The sequence below is a fragment of the Capricornis sumatraensis genome, chromosome 7 (assembly GCF_032405125.1).
Source record: "Capricornis sumatraensis isolate serow.1 chromosome 7, serow.2, whole genome shotgun sequence".
Lineage (NCBI taxonomy): Eukaryota > Metazoa > Chordata > Mammalia > Artiodactyla > Bovidae > Capricornis > Capricornis sumatraensis.
The window spans coordinates 64216998-64241590 of record NC_091075.1 but is presented as its reverse complement, the minus strand read 5'-3'; the positions used below and the strand labels follow the sequence as shown (position 1 = coordinate 64241590).

At 39.6% G+C, this 24593-nt stretch overlaps 1 protein-coding gene across 1 annotated transcript in view; it reads right to left on the bottom strand.

The window, feature by feature from the left end:
- Positions 1-1592: 1592 nt before the first annotated feature.
- The window catches only part of GRXCR1 (glutaredoxin and cysteine rich domain containing 1), a 132139-nt gene continuing 109138 nt past the window's right edge, over positions 1593-24593 (bottom strand). Inside the window, exons 3-4 of the mRNA XM_068975692.1 lie at positions 16923-16988; positions 1593-1772 (exon numbers count right to left, since the gene is read on the bottom strand). Of these exons, the coding sequence (XP_068831793.1) occupies positions 1593-1772; positions 16923-16988 (246 nt within the window). The remainder of the gene's footprint in view (positions 1773-16922; positions 16989-24593) is intronic.

The window sequence follows — 24593 nt, the reverse complement described above, 5'->3', positions numbered from 1 at the left end:
AATTTATGAGCAGACTTACAAGCTCCCCTCTCTTGGGTTCTCTCATTTCTTAAAATTTTCCATTCAATTCCAGGTACTCTGCAGCCTCAAATTCCAGTTTTATCTTTTCAAATTAGTAACTTTGTACTTTATGATCTATATTCTGTGAAAACTGGAAAGTGTTCTCAGAGGGTAAGCTGGATAAATGTAGGGTTTATTTTGTTTCCTATCTTCCAGTGACTGAAATCCTTCTGATTCTTTTCTAGTTTTAGTTGCTCTCCAATATCTTCAACAGTTGTTTTTTCTTATTTTGTTCAGAGTAAATATGTGTATAGCAGAAACCTTATTCAGCCAAAAACTGCTCCATTATTACCAGATTTTAACTATCCATATTGGATGTCTTACAGTTCCTCAAACAAAAATTTTTCTCTGATCTTAGAGTTCCCAACTATGCTATTTCTCTGCCTAAAATATTATCTCTCTTACTCTTTGACCAATTGGCTTCCAACTACCCATGATGTCTCTGTTTAAATATCAGTCACTCAACAAAGTCTACTCTTAAACTATTTCCTAACTCATCCAGGTTTGCCTTGCTGCTACACATTCCCAGAGCACCCTGTACTGTTTCTGTAGTAGTTACAAGGTTCATCCTGTGTCTGGTTATCTGCTTAATACTTCCTCTTTCTTAAGAGTGTAACCTCCATGAAAGCAAAAGCTTTGTCTTGCATTCCACACCTGGCTGACTAGAAAGTACTTGGTAAGTATTTATATCTTTTTGCAAAACCAAGATGCAAAATATTTTGATTACCTTGTCACAGATATTGTGAAGGTGATTTATTAAAAATCATTCATAAAGGAATCCATCAGAGCACAGACATGTGTACAGGCAGGTATTTGCTGATAATTATAGTAAAATTTACTTTTGTCTACTTTGCTAATATTTTCTACTATATGTTCAAACTATGTAATATTTTGTGTCCAGCTCAAGAGAGTGGCAATAGTAGAAAACAGCTGTTTAAAAATATAAATTCAGAGAAGTCTGGCAGCTTTTGTATCATCACGAAAAAATACATTCAATAACATTAATGATTTATCATTAATACCATCAGCCCCAAGACTACTTTTACAGCTTTAAAAATAATTTACTGCTTAAGCATAAGTAAGATATTCTTTTCCACTATCCAGAGCTCTCTTCTTCCCTACAGCTGAGGCTCACATATTAATTAATAAAGTGTACGCATCTGGAGAGCTGAATGAACTGATCCTAGACAATAGGGTGGCATTGTGATAGACACCATTGGATATATTTATATTTTCTTTAAAAAATCATACACAGTTAGGGAATCAGACTTTGAATATCTTGGAATTTTAGCAGGTCCTCCATTAATTCCAGTTAGAAACCAGGATCTAGCAGAGGGCTTGGCACACAGTAGCTGTTGAATAAACATTTATTTAATACATCAGTGAAAGTAGTCACGGCAAAAATTCCAAACAAAGGAAATTATAATAAACAAAGTTTATTGATTAATCCAGAAACATAGCCATTAAAAAAAAAGTATAAACCAAATTATTGCTTTCAGTCAATGAAACCAGGTGCTCCGTGGGTGTGAAGTCTAACCCAAACAGCTCTTACAGCGCTGAAGACCATTCTCGTTGCAAGCTGTGCACTTCAGGGCCTTGAAAGAGTCTGTAAAGCAGTTTCGAAACACTGACATCTTGCTCCCATGGCAGACAGAGCACGGAAGAAAGCCAAAGCCTCCACAGGAGGGACACTCGTGTGGATGCTGCACTCTCTGGATAGGTGGCAGGAGGACAAGAAGGATAGGATTTGGGTTAGTATGACAATGCCATCAGCCTTCCTGTCTTTCTGTACTGGACCGTTATAAAACAACATCAGCATACGACGGTGGAGGACTTGCAACCATCTACCATTATAGTATACAATAGATGCACAGGAAATGCTCTCTAGCATTTCCTTTATTGTCTCATTGATGGCCATCAACAGCACAAGCTTGGTGCGTAAAGGTTGGTACATTTTAAGTTAAAGGGCACATCATTTGAAAACTTCCAGAAATCCATCATATGAAAACACATATTTACAAATCAAAGAAATTTTCAGAAGATGGTAATTTGCCTTAAAGGAAAATACTATAACTTTCGTTTTAGTATCACTTCCTAGTTTTGTATCTTTGTTTATAGAATAGCAGCACTGAGTCTGGAAAATAAGAAAAAAATAAAAGCTGGATTGGAGAAGCCTCTGTCAACTGAAGATCCATCATCATATTGAACGTATAAATAATGCTTTGTTTTTAAAAAGCACTTCCAAATACTACATAGAATCTTCTCCCATCTTATCCTTCACATATAAGAATACCTTCTTATGTAAAGCAACTAATTCAAACATCATTGTGCTGTGCTGTGCTGAGTCTCTCAGTCGTGTCTGACTCTTTGCGACACCATGGACTGTAGCCCTCCAGGCTCCTCTGTCCACGGGGATTCTCCATGCAAGAATACTGCGGTGGATTGCCATGCCCTCCTCTAATATCATTACCTTCGTTTCACATTTAAAGAAACAGACATAGAAATCTTGAGACTTACCTAAGTCCATAAAACTACCCACCATAACTATCAGCCTTTCTACCTCAAGTAAAAATAAAGTACCCATTACAGCATAATGAAATTAACTAGGAAGCATGCTGTTGTTGTTGTTGCTGTTGTTTAGTCAAGTCGTGTCCAACTCTTTTGCTACCCCATGAACTGTAGCCCCTCAGGTTCCTCTGTTCATGGGATTTCGCAGGCAAGAATACTGGAATGGGTTGCCAGTTCCTTCTGCAGCGGAGCTTCCTGACCCAGGGATTGAACTGTAGGTCTCCTGCATCTGCAAATGAATTCTTTATACTGAGCCAGCATGTTAAGGAAAAATTTCCATACACATTTCCATTCTCTTTTTTGAACATATAACCTCTGCTGGAGTCCACACATGGCAACCATCTGCTGGTGGGAGCTTAGGAGCCATTACAGAATGAATACAAAGAGAATGGGAGTTAATACAAGCTTCTGACTTGCAAAATAGGAACTTTCAGCAATGTTTCAAAGCCAGCTTTTATGACAAGAATAATTGCCAAAATACACTTGGGAAATATAGATACACACACATGCACACACAGACACTCAGACAAACATACCTTACATACTTAGACATACATACAGACTTCTGAAAATTCACAATTGTACTTAATAAAGTCTCCAAAAAATCCAACGGAAAAGGAAACCAATTAACTAGGTTTAACCCACCTTTTTCCCAGCAAGAAATTCTTTCCTAGAAAGCATCTACAATTTTCTCATAATCAGTACCCTGTGGACTGTGCTTTGGGAAAAGAACATTAAGGATCTGATTGCTTTAAAATTTATATATTTCCAGACCACTTTTCAGAGCTGCATATTCTGTATTCAGTAAGAGTCATTTACAGTTACCATTTGACTTTGCTATTAGATTGAGATAGCAAAATTCATGTCATATCTTATTTTTAGCAACAGAATTACTTTGATGGAAAGTAGTGATTTCTAGTCTGAAGGACACAAACAAGAAACGTCAAGTTTGTAGAGATTCAAAGCTCTTCCAAAAAGTTAGATTGTATGTAGCAATTTAGTTTCCCTGTAGCTGGGTTTTTGTCATTTCCCTGTGCAAGAGTTGACCAAAAAGTGGTGCATCGGATTTATAGTTTCCATGATATAAAAATGTCTTTAGAAAAAAAATTTGAATAAAAACAAAAGCAGCGAAGAAAGAGTGTAGTCTAAAAACAAAATATAAGAGAATTAGTAAATATTGCTCTTCTTATCAAATTTTAGAAAAAATATGATAAGGTAGATAGGCCCTCAACATGCATTAAAACCAGGCCAGAGATTATGTTAAAAGTATTTAATGACTTACATAGAAACAACACCAACTAGTCAGAAAGGACTTATAAAACCCTGAGTCTAGGATGGCACCCATTAGTGCTGGATTGTAAGTAGGTTTGGATTTCAAGTAGAGTGGGATCATCAAATCTTGCAACTAAAAATATGTGTTGCCCAGTTAACCTGAATGTCAGATAGACCATAGATAAATTTTTGTGTAGATATGCCAAAGATTATATGGAACATACTTAAAATAAAATAATTATTCATAATTTAATTGAGGTTTAAATGTAAGCAGACATCCTATATTTTATCCGGCAACCCTTATAGGGTAGTGGCTTTTATGGAAGAGGAGAGCTGCTTGGGAGTCTCGGTGTAGTAGCTATTTACTAACCAGTATATGCAGAGTACATCGTGAGAAACACTGGGCTGGAAGAAGCACAAGCTGGAACCAAGATTGCCAGGAGAAATATCAATAACCTCAGATATGCAGATGACACCACCCTTATGGCAGAAAGTGAAGAGGAACTAAAAAGCCTCTTGATGAAAGTGAAAAAGGAGAGTGAAAAAGTTGGCTTAAAGCTCAACATTCAGAAAATGAAGATCATGGCATCCAGTCCCATCACTTCATGGGAAATAGATGGGGAAACAGTGGAAACAGTGTCAGACTTTATGTTTTTGTGCTCCAAAATCACTGCAGATGGTGATTGCAGCCATGAAATGAAAAGACACTTACTCCTTGGAAGGAAAGTTATGACCAACCTAGATGGCATATTGAAAATCAGAGACATTCCTTTGCCAACAAAGGTCTGTCTGTTCAAGGCTATGGTTTTTCCAGTAGTCATGTATGGATGTGAGAGTTGGACTGTGAAGAAAGCTTAGTGCTGAAGAATTGATGCTTTTGAACTGTGGTGTTGGAGAAGACTCTTGAGAGTCCCTTGGACTGCAAGGAGATCCAACCAGTCCATTCTGAAGGAGATAATTCCTGGGTATTCTTTGGAAGGAATGATGCTAAAGCTGAAACTCCAGTGCTTTGGCCACCTCATGCAAAGAGTTGACTCCTTGGAAAAGACTCTGATGCTGGGAGGGATTGGGGACAAGAGGAGAAGGGGACAACAGAGGATGAGATGGCTGGATGGCATCACTGACTCGATGGACATGAGTTTGAGTGAACTCCGGGAGTTGGTGATGGACAGGGAGGCCTGGCGTGCTGCGATTCATGGGGTCACAAAGAGTCGGACACAACTGAGTAACTGAACTGAACTGGACTGATAAACCTTAACAACTAGTATAAACATTTCAATATTTTAAAATTCTTCAATAGCATAAGATTTTGCCATAAAATACATTCGTGCTGGCAAGCAAAGAACAACAAAGTTAGAATGAATTTGAGTGCTAGGGAGTTTCCTAGGCTCATTCACCATCTATGTCACTTACTCCAAATACCAGGCTTTTAACACAGAGAAATAATGATAATAATAATAAACACACAACCAAATTAAAAATTATTGAAACCAAGCAGAACCCTATAAGGCTTTCCTGGGGACAAACACCTTCCTACCTCATCCCCCGCCTCTTGTTTGTAGAAAAGCTTTAGCCTCCTAGCCTTCCCTGAGTTCCAAAGAGAAAATTTAATCAGAAAAGTGAAAAAAATGCAGAAACAAATGAAAACAGTCAGGCTAGACAAAATAATAATAGTTTAACCATGAAATAAAGTCAACTCCTTTTGTAACTCCTCAAGGGCAAAAGATAATATCCTGAGCCATATCCCTGAATTGTTCTGCAGATACTAAGATTCCCACCCACACCTTGCCACATCAAGTGTTAGTTTCTCAGTCACATCAGACTCTTTGCAGCCTCATGGACTGGACGCCCCCCCCCCCCCTCCCGCCCCAGGCTCCTCTGCCCTTAGAATTCTCCAGGCAAGAATACTGGAGTGGGTAGCCATTCCCTTCTCCAAGTGATCTTCCTGATCCAGGGATCAAATCTTGGTCTCGTGCATTGGAGGTGGATTCTTCACCATCTGAGCCACCAGGGCAGCCTCAAGAGGAAGAAGTGAACTGCATGCTGATCACTAGTATGTAGACACCAGGGGGGGTGGAATCAGAAGGTTGAGGATGTTAACTCACCCTGTCACCTCACCACCAACCAATCAGGTGGATGTCCATGAGCTGATCAAGCATCCTATGACCCTCTCCCTCCTTTTATCTTTAAAAATCCTTCCTTGAAAGTCACTGGGGAATTCAAATGTGAGCAGTCCATACGTCTTCCTTGGCCCCACCCTGGATGCCTCACAATAAATGCTGTATTTTCCTTCACCACAATCTGGTCTGAGTAGATTGGGTTTACTGTTTGCGCAAGTGGACCCAAATTTGGTTTGGTAACATTACCTTATATCATGGGCCTGGAACAGGACTTACAAAGATTACTTTCAAAGGGCCAAAATATCAAATGTTAAATATATGATGAATCTGCTATTTAATAACTTCTGTGCAATTCAGAACACGTAAATTTCCTAAAATGAAGTTAATATATAAACATTTAAAGAGAATCACAGATAGACCAAGGTCATCCTAAAACAACTTTGTCAGAATTATGCAATGCTATGGTAAAATTTGTCTTTTACTTATACGGTTGTTGAGACAATTTAATGAGTAAATTCATATGAAGTGAATAGAATACTGTCTGGCACATAGTAGCTACTCAGTAAGGCTAGCAGTTAATGGCCATTATTTTATTAATAAATCCTAATCTGAAGAGACTTTTATTAACTGCTGCCTCAAGCTAAATTGTTTGTGGTCACATGACACAGTCATTTTTCTACCACTAATATAGTCATTTTATTTAAACACCACTTCTATACTTGGTCTTCTGGTCTAAAGCCTTGCCACTGTAAGAAAAGGAGAGTAAATGCATTTTGATTCACATGTGAATTCTGATGTCTTGGATCACAGCATTGGAAAGATTCTGAGGCCATTTCCACTCTCAAGAAAATTCAGCCTTTTAGCCATAAACTTGGGAGAAAAAAGAATGGCTTACCCACCACGTAAAGTTGTATGGTCAGGCCACTCAACATGGCTGTTCTCTTGCTCCCTACATCTGCTGCTCAGTTAGTCTCTGCTTCACCTACACTGTACTTGCATGACTGACCTTCCTTGATTTTTGAAAAATTTGTTTATTTATTGATTTTTTTTTTTTTTTTTTGGCTGCACTGGGTCTTCATTGCTGCATACATCCTTTCTCTAGTTGCATCAAGAGGGGGCTGCTCATTGCAATGCATGGGCTTCTCATTGCAGTGGCTTCCCTTGTTTCAAAGCATGGGCTCCAGACACATTGGCCTCAGTAGTTGCTGCACCTGGACTCAGTAATTGTGGCTCACGGCCTTAGTTGCCCCAAGGGATGTGGCATCCTCCTGGACCAGGAGTTGAATCAGTGCCTCCTGCATTGGCAGGTGGATTCTTAATTAACCACTGGGACCACCAAGGAAGCGCCTGACTTTCCTCTTAATTGTAGAGCCTGATTAGTAAATACCTATATACTTGTCCCTCACCCAAGTTTGTCATTGTTCTAATCTTTAGATGAGAATGGCTCCCCTTTGACAGCTTAATGAAGGGAAGAACTCTGCCCCAGGAGGGTACATAGCCTAAGGGGATAAAAGAGGAAATCCTCCTCTGCTGATTTCCCTAGTAACCAACGAGCCAATCTACAGTATTTCTCCCTATAGTGGTAGTCTCCTTCTTCTTCCTGGGAGTGAAGACCTCTGCTGCTGTGTCCAGCCTGCCATCTGCCTCCCAGCAGTGGGATGTTGCTCCAGGACCCTTCTGATTCAGATGTGGTGTTGTTGTTTAGTCAGTCATGTCTGACTCTTTGCAACCCTGTGGACTACAGCATGCCAGGCTTCCCTATCCTTCACCATCTCCCAGAGTTTGCTCAAACTCATGTCCATTGAGTTGGTGATGTCATCCAATCATCTCGTCCTCTATCATCCCCTTCTCCTCCTGCCTTCAACCTTTCCCAGCATCAGGGTCTTTTTTCTAATGAGTCAGCGCTTTTTATCAGGTGGCCAAAGTATTAGAGCTTCAGCATCAGTCCTTCTAATGAATACTCAGGGTTGATTTCCTTTAGGATGGACTGGCTGGATCTCCTTGCAGTCCAAGGGACTCTCAAGAGTCTTCTCCAACACCACAGCTCAAAAGCATCAATTCTTCAGTGTTCAGCTTTCTTTCTTGTAAGAAAGATGTGTAAGATCTCCCATCTATTAAACTGCTGATGTCTCTGTCACTGACTCTGGGCTCTTTCTTCAGCAAATATAGTAACTGCAGGCCTGAAGGCTGCAGCTCAACAAGAGTCTATATCCAGTATCTGATATAATAGAGACATCATTTTACAAATGATGAAACAAAGATTTTTAATGAGTAAAAGTGAATGTTCAGATCACAGAGAAATTTGAAAACAGATTTCTACTTTCAGTGAAGAAGCTGACTACAGACAATTTGATCTTCAAACAGGTAAGAAATCTTCAGTGTCCTGACACCCAGCAAAGCTACAAACCAGGCAGACCTGGTTGATAACAGCACCCAGTAAGAGTGCTGAATCTTCAGAATGCCCCTCCTCTTCACAGCGGTTTGGATGAAGGCATGTTCCTTAGGGATAGCAGCAGTGTTTGTGCTCAGTCATATCCGACTCTTTAGAGGTGGAATTTCAGAAAACAGGAGTAAGAAATCATCCTCCCTTTTATCTCTTATCTGTTCATCTATTCTTGGCCAGGGACTTAAAAAAAAATAAAAACCCAGCAGGCTCATTCCACAAACAAGTTTACATTGCCAGGCACTGAGTATGGCATAGGAGATACAGCCATGAGCAAGAATTTCCCTGTTCTTTTAATAAGTAGCTCTCAGCTGCAAATAAGGATTTATTAGTGAAATATTGACTAACAATGACTAATCTTATCGCGTTGCTATTACATACCAGGCAATTTTCTATTCACTTTACATGAATCCACTCTAAATCTTCTCAACGATCAAGTAGAAGGCAGATCTCATCATAGCGCTGTAGAGATTCTGCATTATTTGAGGATGGCCTTGGTTCCCTGGTGGATCAGCTGGTAAAGTGTCTGCCCACAATGCGGGATACTGGGTTGGGAAGATATCCTGGAGAAGGCAATGGCAACTCACTCAAGTACTCTTGCCTGGAAAATCCCATGGACGAAGAATTGATGCTCTTGAACTATGGTGCTGGAGAAGACTCTTGAGAGTCCCTTGGACTGCAAGGAGATCCAACCAGTCCATTCTGAAGGAGATCAGTCCTGGGTGTTCTTTGGAAGGAATGATGCTAAAGCTGAAACTCCAGTACTTTGGACACCTCATGCGAAGAGTTGACTCATTGGAAAAGACTCTGATGCTGGGAGGGATTGGGGGCAAGAGGAGAAGGGGATGACAGAGGATGAGATGGCTGGATGGCATCACCAACTGGATGGATATGAGTTTGAGTGAACTCCGGGAGTTGGTGATGGACAGGGAGGCCTGGCGTGCTGCGATTCATGGGGTCACAAACAGTCAGACACAACTGAGCGACTTCTCTCTCTTTCTTTTTTTCTTCTCTCTTTTGGCCTGTTTGTGTGATTCCATATAAAAATGATGATGTAGCTTTTAGTATTTATATATTAATTTTATTTTAGGGAATTTATCTGTGGTCTTTGAATATATTCACTCCATACCACAGTCATCTAAACTGAAGCCCCCAAGAATTCCCTAGCCTTAAACAAAGGACTAGAGGATAAGAGTGGAATTCATGAATGATTGTGAAATGGGTTTCTTTTGTTGCACAAACTCAAATTTCATAAATACGAAGAGCTTTTTGCTGTTCTCTAATGCAGAAACAGGATGCTAAGATCAAGAGTATTTAGTGTTTTTTTCAAGATTAAGGAATGAATGCAATTCTTATTTTTAACTTCAGATCATCTAATCTTATTTTAGGAGTACTGGGAACTCTCTTAAGTGTTCTACCAAGGAAGAAACAACTTATCTGACTCTCTGTAACCATAAACTCCCTCATCCAAGTTATCTATGAAGCAGACTCACTCCACATAATAGATTGTCACAAAAGTGAACACTTGGCATATAGTCATCTCTGGATGATCCACCTTTGTCTATGTATTTTGTTTTAAACTATAGTCAACAATTTAAAGTTGGCTTTAAGCTCAACATTCAGAAAACTAAGATCATGGCATCTGGTCCCATCACTTCATGGCAAATAGATGGGGAAACAGTGGAAACAGTGGCTGACTACTTTTCTGGGCTCCAAAATCACTGCAGATGGTGATTGCAGCCATGAAATTAAAATATGCTTACTCCTTGGAAGGAAAGTTATGACCAACCTAGATAGCATATTAAAAAGCAGAGACATTACTTTGTCCACAAAGGTCCATCTAGTCAAGGCTATGGTTTTTCCAGTGGTCATGTATGGATGTGAGAGTTGGACTGTGAAGAAAGCTGAGCACCAAAGAATTGATGCTTTTGAACTATGATGTTGGAGAAAACTCTTGAGAGTCTCTTGGACTGCAAGGAGATCTAACAAGTCCATCCTAAAGGAGATCAGTCCTGAGTGTTCATTGGAAGGACTTATGCTGAATCTGAAACTCCAATACTTTTGCCACCTGATGCAAAGAACTGACTTCTTTGAAAAGACCCTGATGCTGGGAAAGATTGAAGGCAGGAAAAGGAGGAGACAACAGAGGATGAGATGGTTGGATGGCATCACCGACTCAATGGACATGGGTTTGGGTAAACTCTGGGAGTTGGTGATGGACAGGAAGGCCTGGTGTGCTGCAGTTCATGGGGTTGCAAAGAGTCAGACACGACTGAGCAACTGAACTAAACTGAACTGAACAAAGATTTAATTCAGCAAATGCTTGTTAAGTGCCTAGGAGGCTATTCTCTGTCTGATCAAGCCATTAATAAGCAGAATCGTTTCTGAACCTTGATTTGCAGAGTTATGAAATGCTGACACAGTCGAAATTTGTTGTTATATTCCTAAATATATAAGCTAGATTTGTGAATCTGATTCTTGATCCAATGGGATGTACGGCCACAACCCTACTTAAAAAGATGTTCCAATTTCAGAAAAAGGTACCCAGAGTACATGGCCTGATTGCCTAGGTAAGTAGGTGGTACTTTGCTGCTGTAACCTCTGAACATGCTGTGGCCACCCACTGCACGGAGAGGGAACATCACCCAGAATGTTGCCTCTCTAGGGAGGGTCGGGCCAGCCTTTGATAGCTCCAATGCCTCACACAGACAGCCTGTGCCATTTCCAGCATCCTCAGTGTGTGGTTGAGAATCTTACTTCTGTTCTTCCTGAATGACAAATCAGACTTTACAAGGAAAAAAAGAAAACCACTGAAAGTGAACACTATATTGGCAGCCTCATAGCAATGACATCAAAATGTTTGCTCGAATCTTTAGAAAAACAACAAGGCAGAAAAGCGCATTAGAGCTTCTCTACCATCTGAGATCTTTAATTCAGTGTCTGCCATAACAAGGTGCTTGCTAATACATCTCAGGGCTGCCCTGACTTCCTCTGTGTGGGTACCAGCAGGATCAGCTATCCATCTCAGTTATTGTTTGCGGGTAATACTTGGACACTCTTTTCTTTTGATCTTTAGTTTGTTTATTAATATAAGTAAATATACAAATAAATTTTACCCCCCAAATGGTGTTGTTATTCATCCTTTTCACCCAAGCATTCGCTTACATAAAATAAGTTATTTAATCTTCTTCCAGCTAGTCTTATTGAACCCAAGTCTTGTAGCAGCTGCTGCTATATTTCACTTGCCTCTGCTACCCATGTTTGAAGCCACTGACAAGTCTTCATCAGTAAATAATGCCTCCTCAGGTTTCCAGGGAAAGTTTTACTTGGGCGGGACGTATGCTAAAATTCTTAGGCCAGAAAACTTGAGATGACTTGCTGACACCATTTTTGAGGGCCCAGCTGCAGCCACTAAGCTGCTTTCCTCTCCATTACTGGGGTAATTGTTAGAAACTGGGGCCTGAATCACAAAGACCAGGGGAGTCATGGTCTGCCATGCAGCACCCTAGTAACAGCAAATTAGAACTTGGTACGAGCTCTCTGGTTTCTCTCTAAAGGTATTGCCTATTTGCCCATTTCCTGTACAGTGCCATATTAGCATAAGAGCCAAGTGTTACAAATCCAGTCTGTTCCCTGGACCTAACACTCTGCCTGTCTCCCAGTAAACTTCTCACCTGGGTCCTGTCACATATGGTCAGGTTTCCCAGATACCAACTTGCCACTTAATTTGAGAGTGAAGGCAGCACAGACTCATGGTTCACAGATTCAAGGAGTCAGGATTAGAATCTTGAGTCAAACACTATTTACAAGGTCTGGAGCAACTAACCTAAACATCTGGGCCTCCATTGCCTTGTCTGAAAAACAAAGACAGTAACAGAACCCACCTTGCAGTGTTATTTTGAGGTTTGAATAACTTAATACATATAATACCAGGAATAGGAACAGTACTGGCTACTTAGAAAGAAATCCAGTGTTTCCTACCTGAGGAATATTTAACTCCTGTTTTATTGCCAAAAGCTAACATCAGAAGAATTGGATGTGCTTGGATATGAATCTTGTCTTTTATCTACTTTTCCTGGTTCTTCCAACTGCTTCTCCAAGGCTAGTCTCTTTCCCTGGGTAAGTTTGTTTAAACCCTAGCTCCTTCACAGGCAGTTTAGGGATATCTGGATGGCTGAAAATTCTCTACCAGTTTTGTTATATGGGCAAAGCAGCCCAACAGAGTTATAGTTCTTACAACTCCTATGAATGGTATAAGCCAGTACCATACCATTGTATTTCAATATTAAGAATAGACTTAAATGTTTCTGAATTATTTATGGCATCTGTAGAATTGAGACAGACTTAATGAAGAGAATAAAATCCTCTTTCCAAGATTCTTTGAGCTGAGAGAGAGAGGTTATGTTAATATATAGCATGATAGTATTAATCAAGTTGCCAAATGAAGGAGTTATAGACTCAAAGGAAAAAAGTCCAGGAATAGCTAAGATAAATCATCAATCTTTAAAAAGAAGAGTAATGAGGGACGTTCACTCTATAGGATCCTAAAAGGTGCTATTAAACCACAGGAATAAAAATAGTACAATATTGGTAAAACAGGAACAAACAGATCAGTGGAAATTATTAGAAAGCTCAGACAAAGACCTGAACATATGTGGGGATTTACTATAATATAAAATTGGCAGCAAACATTCATTGGATTATTGAAAAAGCAAGAGAGTTTCAGAAAAACATCTACTTCTGCTTTATTGACTATGCCAAAGCCTTTGACTGTGTCGATCACAACACACTGTGGAAAATTCTTCAAGAGATGGGAATACCAGACCACCTGACCTGCCTCCTGAGAAATTTGTATACAGGTCAAGAAGCAACAGTTAGAAGTGGACATGGAACAACAGACTGGTTCCAAATAGGGAAAGAGGTACGTCAAGGCTGTGTATTGTCACCAGGCTTATTTAACTTATATGCAGAGTACATCATGAGAAATGCTGGACTGGATGAAGCACAAGCTGGAATCAAGATTGCCAGGAGAAATATCAATAACCTCAGATATGCAGATGGCACCACCCTTAAGGCAGAAAGTGAAGAAAACTAAAGAGCCTCTTGATGAAAGTGAAAGAGGAGAGGGAAAAAGTTGGTTTAAAGCTCAACATTCAGAAAACTAAGAATATGGCATCCAGTCCCATTACTTTATGGCAAATAGTTGGAAAAACAGTGGAAACACTGACAGACTTTATTTCCTTGGGCTCCAAAATCACTGCAGATGGTGACTGCAGCCATGAAATTAAAAGACGCTTACTCCTTGAAAGGAAAGTTATCATCAACCTAGACAGCATATTAAAAAGCAGAGACATTCCTTTGCCAACAAAGGTCCATCTAGTCAAAGCTATCATTTTTTCCAGTAGAAAATAGAAAATTCCATCTATTTTCTCACATGTATGGATGTGAGAGTTGGACTATAAAGAAACCTGAGTGCCGAGAATTGATGCTTTGAACTGTGGTGCTGGAGAAGACTCTTGAGAGTCCCTTGGACTGCAAAGAGATCCAACCAGTCCATCCTAAAGGAAATCAGTCCTGAATATTCATTGGAAGGACTGATGCTAATGCTGAAGCTCCAATACTTTGCCACCTGATGTGAAGAACTGACTCATTTGAAAAGACACTAATGCTGGGAAAGATTGAAGGCAAGAGGAGAAGGGGACAGCAGAGGATGAGATGGTTGGATGGCATCGCCAACTCAATGGACATGAGTCTGAGTAAACTCCAGGAGTTAGTGATGGACAGGGAGGCCTGGTGTGCTGTAGTCCATGGGGCTGCAAAGAGTCAGACATGACTGCGTGACTTAACTGAACTGAAAATTGGCAGAACAAAGCAATAAATAAATAATATATTATTTAATAGAGGATGCTGGAAATCTCACTATGTATAAGAAAATGGAAATGGATCCTCCATTAATGAAAGAACCAGATATTAACAAGTATAAAGTGAATAGAAGAAAGTGTAGGCTGATATCTTCTGACCTTAAGACAGACACATACTTCATAAATAAAAGTTAAAAAGCACAAAAGTAAGGAAAAATGGTGGGTTAGATTATATCAGAAGGTTTCTATTGGATGAAGGACACCAAGAAAGAATCTAAAAATAGAGAAGAAAATATTGACAGCGTTTAAAGCCAACAAAAAGTTAATATCTAGACTGTAGAAGGATCTTCTGAAAGTCAACAACAGCAAAAATTCCAAGATTTTTAATGGGAAAGGATAAGAATATATAACATAAAGAAAAGAAAGAAAGAAAGTGAAGTTGCTCAGTCGTGTCCGACTCTGTGACCCCATGGACGGTAAACTACCAGGCTCCTCTGTCCATGGGATTTTCCAGGCAAGAGAACTGGAGTGGGTTGCCATTTCCTTCTCCAGAGGATCTTCTGATCCAGGGATCAAACCTGGGTCTCCCGCACTGTAGGCAGATGCTTTATGGTAATATACAACATATAGAAGAAGAAATTTAAAAATTTAACAAGCATACAAAGAAATGCCCAAACTCAATGGTTATCAGAAAAACATTATTAAAATGATAAGGCTATATATTTTTATCCCTACTACCTTGGCAAAAATTATGGAACAATGTAAAACATTGTGGGGAATGTGAGAACATAGGAAACCTCTTTCTCTGTAGGAGGGAGTATTGGATGGTACAAACATAATGAAGAGCCATCTGGCACTACCTGGAAAACTGGGGATATGCATAAGCTGTTATCTAGTGATTTCTACTCTCAGAGAAATTCACAAACGAATGTGGTCAAAGTTACTCCTTGCAGCAGTTTATTTGAAGGAGAAGTTAGAGGACATGAGTGGATGAGTAGAGAAAAAATAGTATGTGAGCTATGTGCAGCTGCACTGTCCAAAATATAAGCTATTTGTCAGATATGATTAATTATATTACTTATTTAAAATTGTTTAAATCAAATAGAGTTAAATAAAATTAAAAATTCAGTTCTTCAGGCACACTAACTATTCTTTAAGTGCTCAGTAGCCACATGCATCCAGTGACTACTATGTTGGACAGGATACAGTAGAAACATCTCCATCATCAAAGAAAGCTGGATTCAATTGTACTGTCATGGAGAAGTATGAAGCAATTTAAAAAAAGGGATGAAAGGTTCACATAGTAATATAGATGGTTCTTAAAAGCCTAGTGCCTATAGAAAGGAATTTGAAACACAATTAGGTGTGATATATAACATCATTTGTATAAATAAAAGTATGCAGAGAAAATAATAATACAGATTGAGTTAAATCACTTAAATTAAAAGGCACATATTAACCGAATTGATGGTTTCATCAAATTGATGGGACTGGAGTAGAATGTAGAGACAAAAGGAAAGAAACGAACCCATCTATACAGATTTTAGAGCTGAGAGGAGTTTTAGATTACACACCATCATTGTGTTTGTCCTTCTGGGCAAGATTACAATATGAATAAAACATGATTCCTAACATCAAGGAGCATATAGTTCATTTACTCAAATGTTCAAAGAAAAGGGGTAAGAAAAATTAAATGACTGTGATAAACACCTGAGAAGAAGAGGGATACAGGAATGCGAAGGTGGGAGAAATCTGGAATGATGTAGTAGAGATGTGATGCTGCAGAGGGGCCTTGATGACAGTGGAGGAGAATGAGGCAATGGAACAATAGGGAATGGAGTAAGAAGCCATGAAATGGAAGGAATGGAAGAAAATCAGGAAAGAGGTCAGCAAAGGAGACTGGGAAAAAGAGCTGCCCATGGCACACCCAATCCAGGTAACCACATTGCATGGTTCACCTGGGAAAGTCTGAGTCATGTTCACTGTCCCAGAAAAATTACTAATGCACCTTTTTCACTCTCAAGATGACCCGGTTAGGCTATAAAGTATATAGAATTTAATTCTACATACAGAGAGAAATAGGCTGGTAAAATTGAGAGATATTAAGGACTTTCTGGGTGTATACCGATTTGATATATTATATATCCAAATAAATATTTCTGAGATGTTGTAATTATAAGTACAGGAACAAAATTAAAAGTACACAGTTGGAGAAATAAGTTTTTCTGTTATCTTTAGAAATGGTGAGCCAGTCTTTGGGGAAAAGGAAAATAATTTACATAAAAAACGTTATTTGTGCTTCCAGACAATGGCCTGACTTGAAATACCTCATCAACATCTCTATAACAGAGAATTAGGTTCTAATAAAGCTGACTGGAATTTTCACCTAATACTATGAGGTTGTTAGACACTAACACTAAAGTCACTCTAGCTGGAGAAAACCTCACGGCAGGTGGTAGCAAATTAAAACTGCCACACGTATCCTGTTACATATTTGTAAGAACATGCAGGGAAAAATTCAATTAGGGAAACTCAATTACAATCAGAATGTGTTGAACATTTTGATTACTGAAAATAAGTTGCTAAAAGCACAATTACCTCAATTTTGGTTAAGAGGTCTTGCAGTTCTCCTGATTCGTTCATTGACAAAATTTTCTCAGCACCCTATTAACAAGAGAGGGTAGGGGAGAAAGAAAATCCATTTTGTTAGTATTTGAGAAAAAAAGTTCTAGATGGGAAAGTTTAACCCAGAAAATACTGAACAGGATTTTTCACTTCAGATCTAAATAAACTTAAAACCAATCTTCCCTGGAGGCTAAGTGGTAAAGAATCTGCTTGCCAATTCAAGGGGAGGCAGGTTCAATCCCTGGGTCAGGAAGATCCCCTGGAGTAGGGTATGGTAACCCACTCCATTATTCTTGCTGGGAAATTCCAAGGACAGAGGAGCCTGGCAGGCTACAGTCCATGGGTTCGCAAGAGTCAGACACGACTTAGCAACTAAATAACAACAAAACCTAGATCCAGGAAACCAAAGGAGTATAAACTTCTCTTTCCTTTCACATATTCTCCCATCTAGTAAGGCTAATAGTGGGCAAAAGGAGGATTCCCAGCAGAAGTTGAATGATGGGAACCCACAGATATCAGATGAAATCCAGACATGGAAGATTCCAGGATAGCCTTCAGAGTTGTTCAGGAAGCTGAAGCCAGCCACTTGGGAAAGGAAGCCTCTGAGCATATCCCCAGCCTGGGCTGCCTCTGCCCTCTTCCAGGCAGTCCTGGACCTCCCCTCCTGAGAGTCATGCATGTAAACACAAGAGCAACTAATAGTAATAATAAAATTACTAAGCACCCACAAAAGTACATATTGTGAGTAGACACCCGACATCATCTAATTTGATGTGGTGGATTCTCATAATAGTATAAGTTGAGACTCAGTGAGATAAATAACAATTCCAAGGTCACCCAGAGAAAAACAGAGTTGGAACTAGAACACCAGCAGGGGATTTACTTGAGAGCTAATGTTTTCAACTTTTAAAATTTTACTGTGAAAAGGAAAACAGAGGCAATGCACACTTTCCCACAAACCCATCGTGTCTTTTGGAACTACTCCATTTTCCTTTCCCTTCCAGCCTCTACCTACCTTTTCCCACTCGATTTCCCAACATCCAGCCATAGAGGGGAAAGAAGGAAGACATCATTATTTCCTATCAAAGACAAGACCGCCTCTGCCTTTTTCACATCATATCCCTGGCAAAGAAGAAGTGTTGAATCCATTTTTGATTTGGGGTAGGAAACGGCAACCCACTCCAGTATTCTTTCCCGGAAAATCCCATGCACAGAGGAACCAAACAGGGCTATAGTCCATGAGGTCACAAAGAGTTGGACACAATGAGTGAATGCCATTTTTGATTAATCAAGACAGACAGAAATATCATCACATAAAAAAAAAATACTTCCTGGATTCCTGTTTGTGCTGAGCAGGGTGGAAAACACAAAGACTCATTTAAAAGATAAAAAAGGCCCTCATGTTAGGAGATTACTATACATTTTTATGTAAATACACAACCAAGTAACCCTCAAGGAGAATGGGAGATGACTGCTAAATGAGTGACGCAGGAAAAGGATGAACCAGGAGATCCCAGCAGGGAGAAAATAAGATCTGCTTATGGGGAGCAGAAAAGGCTTTCTGAGGTTGGTAGCCTTTGATCTGGACTTTGAAGATTCCAGATGAAGAAAAGCCTCATTCCTAGGTGAGGCTTTTAAGACAGGCAGGAAACTCCACCAGGAGCCTTTAGTTTTGCGTTTCATTTACTTCAGTTTATTTTATATTGGTGCTAGTGGTAAAGAACCTACCTGCCAATTCAGGAGACATAGGAGATGTGAGTTTGATCCCTGGATTGGCAAGATCCCTTGGAGAAGGGCATGGTAACCCACTCCAGTACTTTTGCCTGGAGAATCCCATAAACAGAGGAGCCTGGAGAAGCCCTGGTGGGCAGAGAGTCAGAAAAGACTGAAGTGACTTATCACACATGCACGCATATCATCTTAATCACAGTCAGGAATGTCCAACAAAGCATAGTGAATGAGTATATAGGGCTACGGAAAACACATTATACTCCTTTGTTTGTCAGTGGTTTTGCCAGGAATACAGATATGACTTACTTAGAGTGAGAACAAACTAAGGAAACACCCAAACAAAACATTAAAAGCCTAAAATGTGGTAATAACTGGTATATTTCACTCTTGCTACATTCTATTTCTTTTAGGAGTTACAGGGGCATGGGTTCTCTGCATAAACTAAAATGGGAAAGCCTCAGGAAATTTGGTATGTGAACTAAGCAGTAAGGAAAATATATCACTCATTTTTCTTCAATGAAAGAAAATGTACCCCAGTGACTACAAAAAATATGAATGTACCCACGCAGCCATCATGTATCTGCTTCCCAGATCTTTCCTTATTTTAGCAAGGTGCCTTACTCTGCTGTTTAGAATACCATGCACAGGTCAAAAAAGGACTATCTCACTACCCCAGATGCATGAAATTTACTCTCTTCAGCCAAATCATCCCAGCACCATCAGTACTACAGGAGCAGACGCCATGTTTCACGAGAAACTCAGGGTGTGCTCACATAAGCCATGTAACGAAAGGCAGGAGAGGCTATGCTCTTGGAGACATCTGCATGCCTATGGCACAAATGGTGGACCAAGTTCTTGAGGGAGGAAAAGCTCTGCTCTCTATTAGAGACCAAGGAGGTAAGAATTTCCACCCCCCTCACTGCAGCTGCTCAGTGTGGCCTCTGCCGCAGCTCCACGTGGCCGGACCTCCCCTGGTTTCTTTGGGAGGAGCCCGCTGGTCCCTGAGCTATGTACTGAGCTGTTACAACAACCAAAATTGCCTGCTTGCCCAGGGTTCCACATCTGCACCCTCCACCTGAGCTTGTCCTTGCTGAATCTAAGTGCAAGATCCTACAAGGAGGACAAAGGCATCAAATGGTGTCCTCTCTGCTTTGGCAGCAGCAACAGGATGGGAATCTCAGCCTCACTGGCAAAGACTATGGGCTTTCCTGGTGACTCAGCAGTAAAAATTCTGCCTGCCAATGCAGGAAAAATTAGATTCCTCCCATCCCGAGCCTTGGGACATTTACCAGGGTGACTCTCAACCTGATATTTACCAAGGTAACTCTGTCTGCACTGCATTTACGTATTCCAAAGGTCTTATTCCATACTGTTTTCCATCGAGAGCTTTCCAATTATTACTTGACCAATAATGAAGCCCTTGTGTCCAAAAGAGGGAGTGTATTTCCTTAAGCATCAGCATTCTTGAGAAATAGTCTTTTTTCCTGGCTGGTATTTGGCTAGGAATGTCACATGTGTGTTTGTTGCTTTTAAAATATAACTCCACATACAAGTCCACACAAATAGAAATTAATTAATGATTCTATTGATTGGCACAGTTTGCCAAGACTGCCAATATACCTGTGGAAATATTTCTAGTATATTTTTCAATTAATGTAGAATCATGGTTTTTTTTTCTGAAAATTAATATCTTTCTGAAAATAATGATAATAATGATATGTTAAGTGGTTTACAGACACTGGCTCTTTTAATCATCAGTGTGAAGTAAGTATTATTGTCACGATTTTTGAAATGAAGACACTAAAGTGTGATGATAAGGGCAGTATCCCAGGCCTTTCTGTTAGTCAAATACAAGGCCTGAGGTACCTCCCTTATGCTCTTCATACTTTGGTTTCTTCATTTCAAAAACTGTGATAATAATACTTACTTTGATAGTTTACATATGATGGTGTGGCACGTGTAAAACAGAATGATGGCTATGCCTGAGCCTTAAGTTTGATTCTAGCCAGCTCCTCCACTGAAACAAAGTTTTCTTAGCACAGTAGTTTACACAATGCAATGCCTTTCATATGATTTTAGAAGAATTGGCTGATATAATAAATAACCCTTGCCTTTTTATTAACTATAAAACATTAATATTTGTTTTTGTTATTGTTTAGCTCCTAAGTTGTGTCTGACTCTTTGTGATCCCATGGACTGTAGCCTGCCAGGCTCCTTTATCCATGGGAGTTCCCAGGCAAGAATACTGGAGTGGATTGCCATTTCCTTCTCAGGGATCTTCCGGACCCAGGGTTCAAACTCAGATCTCCTGCATTTGCAGGGATTGGCAGGTGGATTCTTCACCACTGAGCCACCAGAGAAGCCCATAGTCTCCAGGTCACTACAGAAATGGCTCTTGAACCAAACAATATATGATTCATCTCGCCTTCTTAAACCAGGTTCCTTTTCCCTCTCTAATGCCTTCCTGCACTTATTTCTCTATATATATTTTATTATATCTTTGAGTGACTGGGATGAAACCCAACATCCTTAGCACCATCTACAAAGGCCTTCACTATCTTTTTGGACCAACCTTTCCAGCCCTGTGCTGTCATACCATATGCTGATCCTCTGAATTTCTCCCATTTTCCTGGACACACCACATCCTTGCATAATATAAGATAACATGCCTTTGCACATGCTCCATCCTTTTGCCTAAACTTTCTCCTATCCTCACCATCCTCTTCTGGGAAACTCCGATACATCCTCCCAAACCCAATGGAAACGTTACCTTCTTAATGAAATGTCTTTATTTTCTAAGACAAAAATCAGTCCTTCACACCTCTGTGCTCTTAGACCACGCTGTGTCCCACTGCACACCAATCCTCATGGTGATGACAGGGGCTACAGCTTCAAGGACCAGCCCTTTGTGGAATGCACTGTACATACTCAATAAATATTTGCTAAATTTATGTCTTCTATCTTTTTGTAGTAAATTCAATAATAAACTCCAAATGGCAGTTTCTTAAAATAATTGCCACTTAAAAAGGAAAATAAACAAGGTCATGAATCAACATGTACCTTGGTGGAGGTAAACTGGCAAGGGACCAAAATAGAAAGACAGATACCTAGAGTAGACAGAGGGATGAAGACAATGCAAATGATTTCCTCTAGTTATTGCTTCTCTCATCTGGGCGCATGATAGGAAGCAAAGAACAAACCACTGGCAGTTGACTTCTGATGAAGCCCAGGAGGCTAGGACTGTCAAGTCCTGGCTGCTAAAGGATCCTTCCGCTGTGTAATCAGGAGAGCAGATGGCAGAGCTGGTGTTTAAGCAACTCAACTACTACGCAGCAGGATGCCTGCCAAAGGATGTGTTCAACAAACGTGTATTGTTATGGTTGCCATGTGGCCCAGAATGGAAGGTTACATCCACCCCAGAGATGGGCCACCTGAGCCCAGCTGACAAAGGCAGGATTGACTTCAGGAATTAGCTTTGGATCGTCTCCAGCACATGAACAAAGTCCACCGAGGCCCTGGTATTCTACACGAAACACTTAGGCTTGGAAAGTGTTCAAAACAGCTGAAGCAGTATCCCACCAGTGTCTAAAAAAACCAGTAAAGGCTTCTGTGGATAATTTCATTCTAAAAAGCACAGTATTCCTCTGTCCCTGGCAGGCAGAAGTAAGCGTAAAATTAAACTAGCTGACTTGTTTTGTGCAATTATATAACACAGACTTTTGGTGTTAGAAAATACCTGCCAAAGACTGATTTTAGTTTTATGTAATTAATTTTTTCAGTGTGGTTCTAAAGAACAACTTCCTATGGAGGTTAATCTTGATTGTTTTTTATAATAAATCCATATCATCAAAACAAATGTTCATAACAATGTATATTATTTTCTTTCCTATGTCAGAAGGCCGCCTCTCCTTTTGCCTTAATATTAATATCAGTTCAGTTCAGTTCAGTCTCTCAGTCATGTCTGACTCTTTGCAACCCCATGAATCGCAGCACGCCAGGCCTCCCTGTCCATCACCATCTCCCGGAGTTCACTCAGACTCACGTCCATTGAGTCCGTGATGCCATCCAGCCACCTCATCCTTGGTCGTCCCCTTCTCCTCCTGCCCCCAATCCCTCCCAGCATCAGAGTCTTTTCCAATGAGTCAACTCTTTGCTTGAGGTATCCAAAGTACTGGAGTTTCAGCTTTAGCATCATTCCTTCCAACGAAATCCCAGGGCTGATCTCCTTCAGAATGGACTGGTTGGATCTCCTTGCAGTCCAAGGGACTCTCAAGAGTCTTCTCCAACCCCACAGTTTAAAAGCATCAATTCTTCGGTGCTCAGCCTTCTTCACAGTCCAACTCTCACATCCATACATGATCACTGGAAAAACCATAGCCTTGACTAGATGGACCTTAGTCGGCAAAGTAATGTCTCTGTTTTGAATATGCTATCTAGGTTGGTCATAACTTTTCTTCCAAGGAGTAAGCGTCTTTTAATTTTATGGCTGCAGTCACCATCTGCAGTGATTTTGGAGCCCCCAAAAATATTAATATCAAATCATATAAAAGTGATACCAAGTTACCAGGCTACAAGAAGATAGTATTGAGGGTTGAGCAGAATAAGCCAGAAGACTGCATTATTTAATAGATTTAGATTGTCACCTACTGTGTCACAAAATTTTCTCCTCATAAATTGAATTTTAGAATACAGTGATTAAGCTCACAAAGGTGTATTTTTTTAAACTGAGATATAATTGACATATAACATCTAACTGTTTCTAGGTGTATGACATTATGATTTGGTATTTGTATATACTGTGAAATGATCGCTATAAGAAGTCCAGTTAACACTCATCATCATACATAACTACAATATTTTTTCTTGTGATGAGAACTTTTCAGATATGCTCTCTTAGCAATTTTCAAATATACAGTATAGTACTATTAATAACAGTTACCATTCTGTATATAATATCATATAACTTATTTGTTTTATAACTGTAAATTTGTACCTTTTGATCCCCCCTTCACCCATTTTATTTTCACCCACTATACCTTTGGCAAACATCAATCTGTTCTCTGTGTCTATGACTTTGGGGGATTCTTTTTTTTTTTTAATTTTTCTTGTGGGGGTTAGATTCCACATATAAGTGAGATCATATTGTAGCTTTCTTTCTCTGACTTATTTCACTTAGCACAATGCCATAAAGGACCATTCATGAGATCACAAATGGCAAGATTTCCTTCATTTTTCTGGTTGAAAAACATATATGTATCATATTTTCTTTAACCACTTATCAATTGATGGGCAGTTAGGTTGTTCTGTATCTTGGCTATTGCAAATAATACAGAAATGAACATTCAGAGTGCATATATATTTGGAGTTAGTGCTTTTGTTTTCTTTAGATGAACACCCAGCAGTGGAATTGCTGGATTATATGGTAGTTCTATTTTAAGGTTTTTAAGGATCACCCATACTATTTTGCACAGTGGCTGCACCTATTTGTATTTTTGCCAATAGTGTACAAGGATTGCCTTTTCTTCACATCCTTGCCAACACTTGTTATTTCTTGTCTTTTTGATGACAGTCATTCTAAGAGGTGTGAGGTGATGTCTCATGGTTTTGACTTGTATTTTCTTGAGAATTACTGACACTGAGTACCTTTTTATGTACTTGTTGGCCATTTGTAAGTCTTAGTTGGAAAAATGTTCATTCAGATCCTCTGCCCATTTTTTAATTGCATTATTTGCCTTTTCACTATTGAATTTATATTTTGAATATTAACCCCTTGTTAGATGTATGATTTGCAAATATTTCCTCCCATTCTGAAGGTGGACTTTTCATTCTGTAGATGGTTTCCCTTGCTGTGCAAAAGCTTTTTAGTTTAAGGTAGTCCAACTTGTCTATTTTTACAATCAAATGATTTTTTAA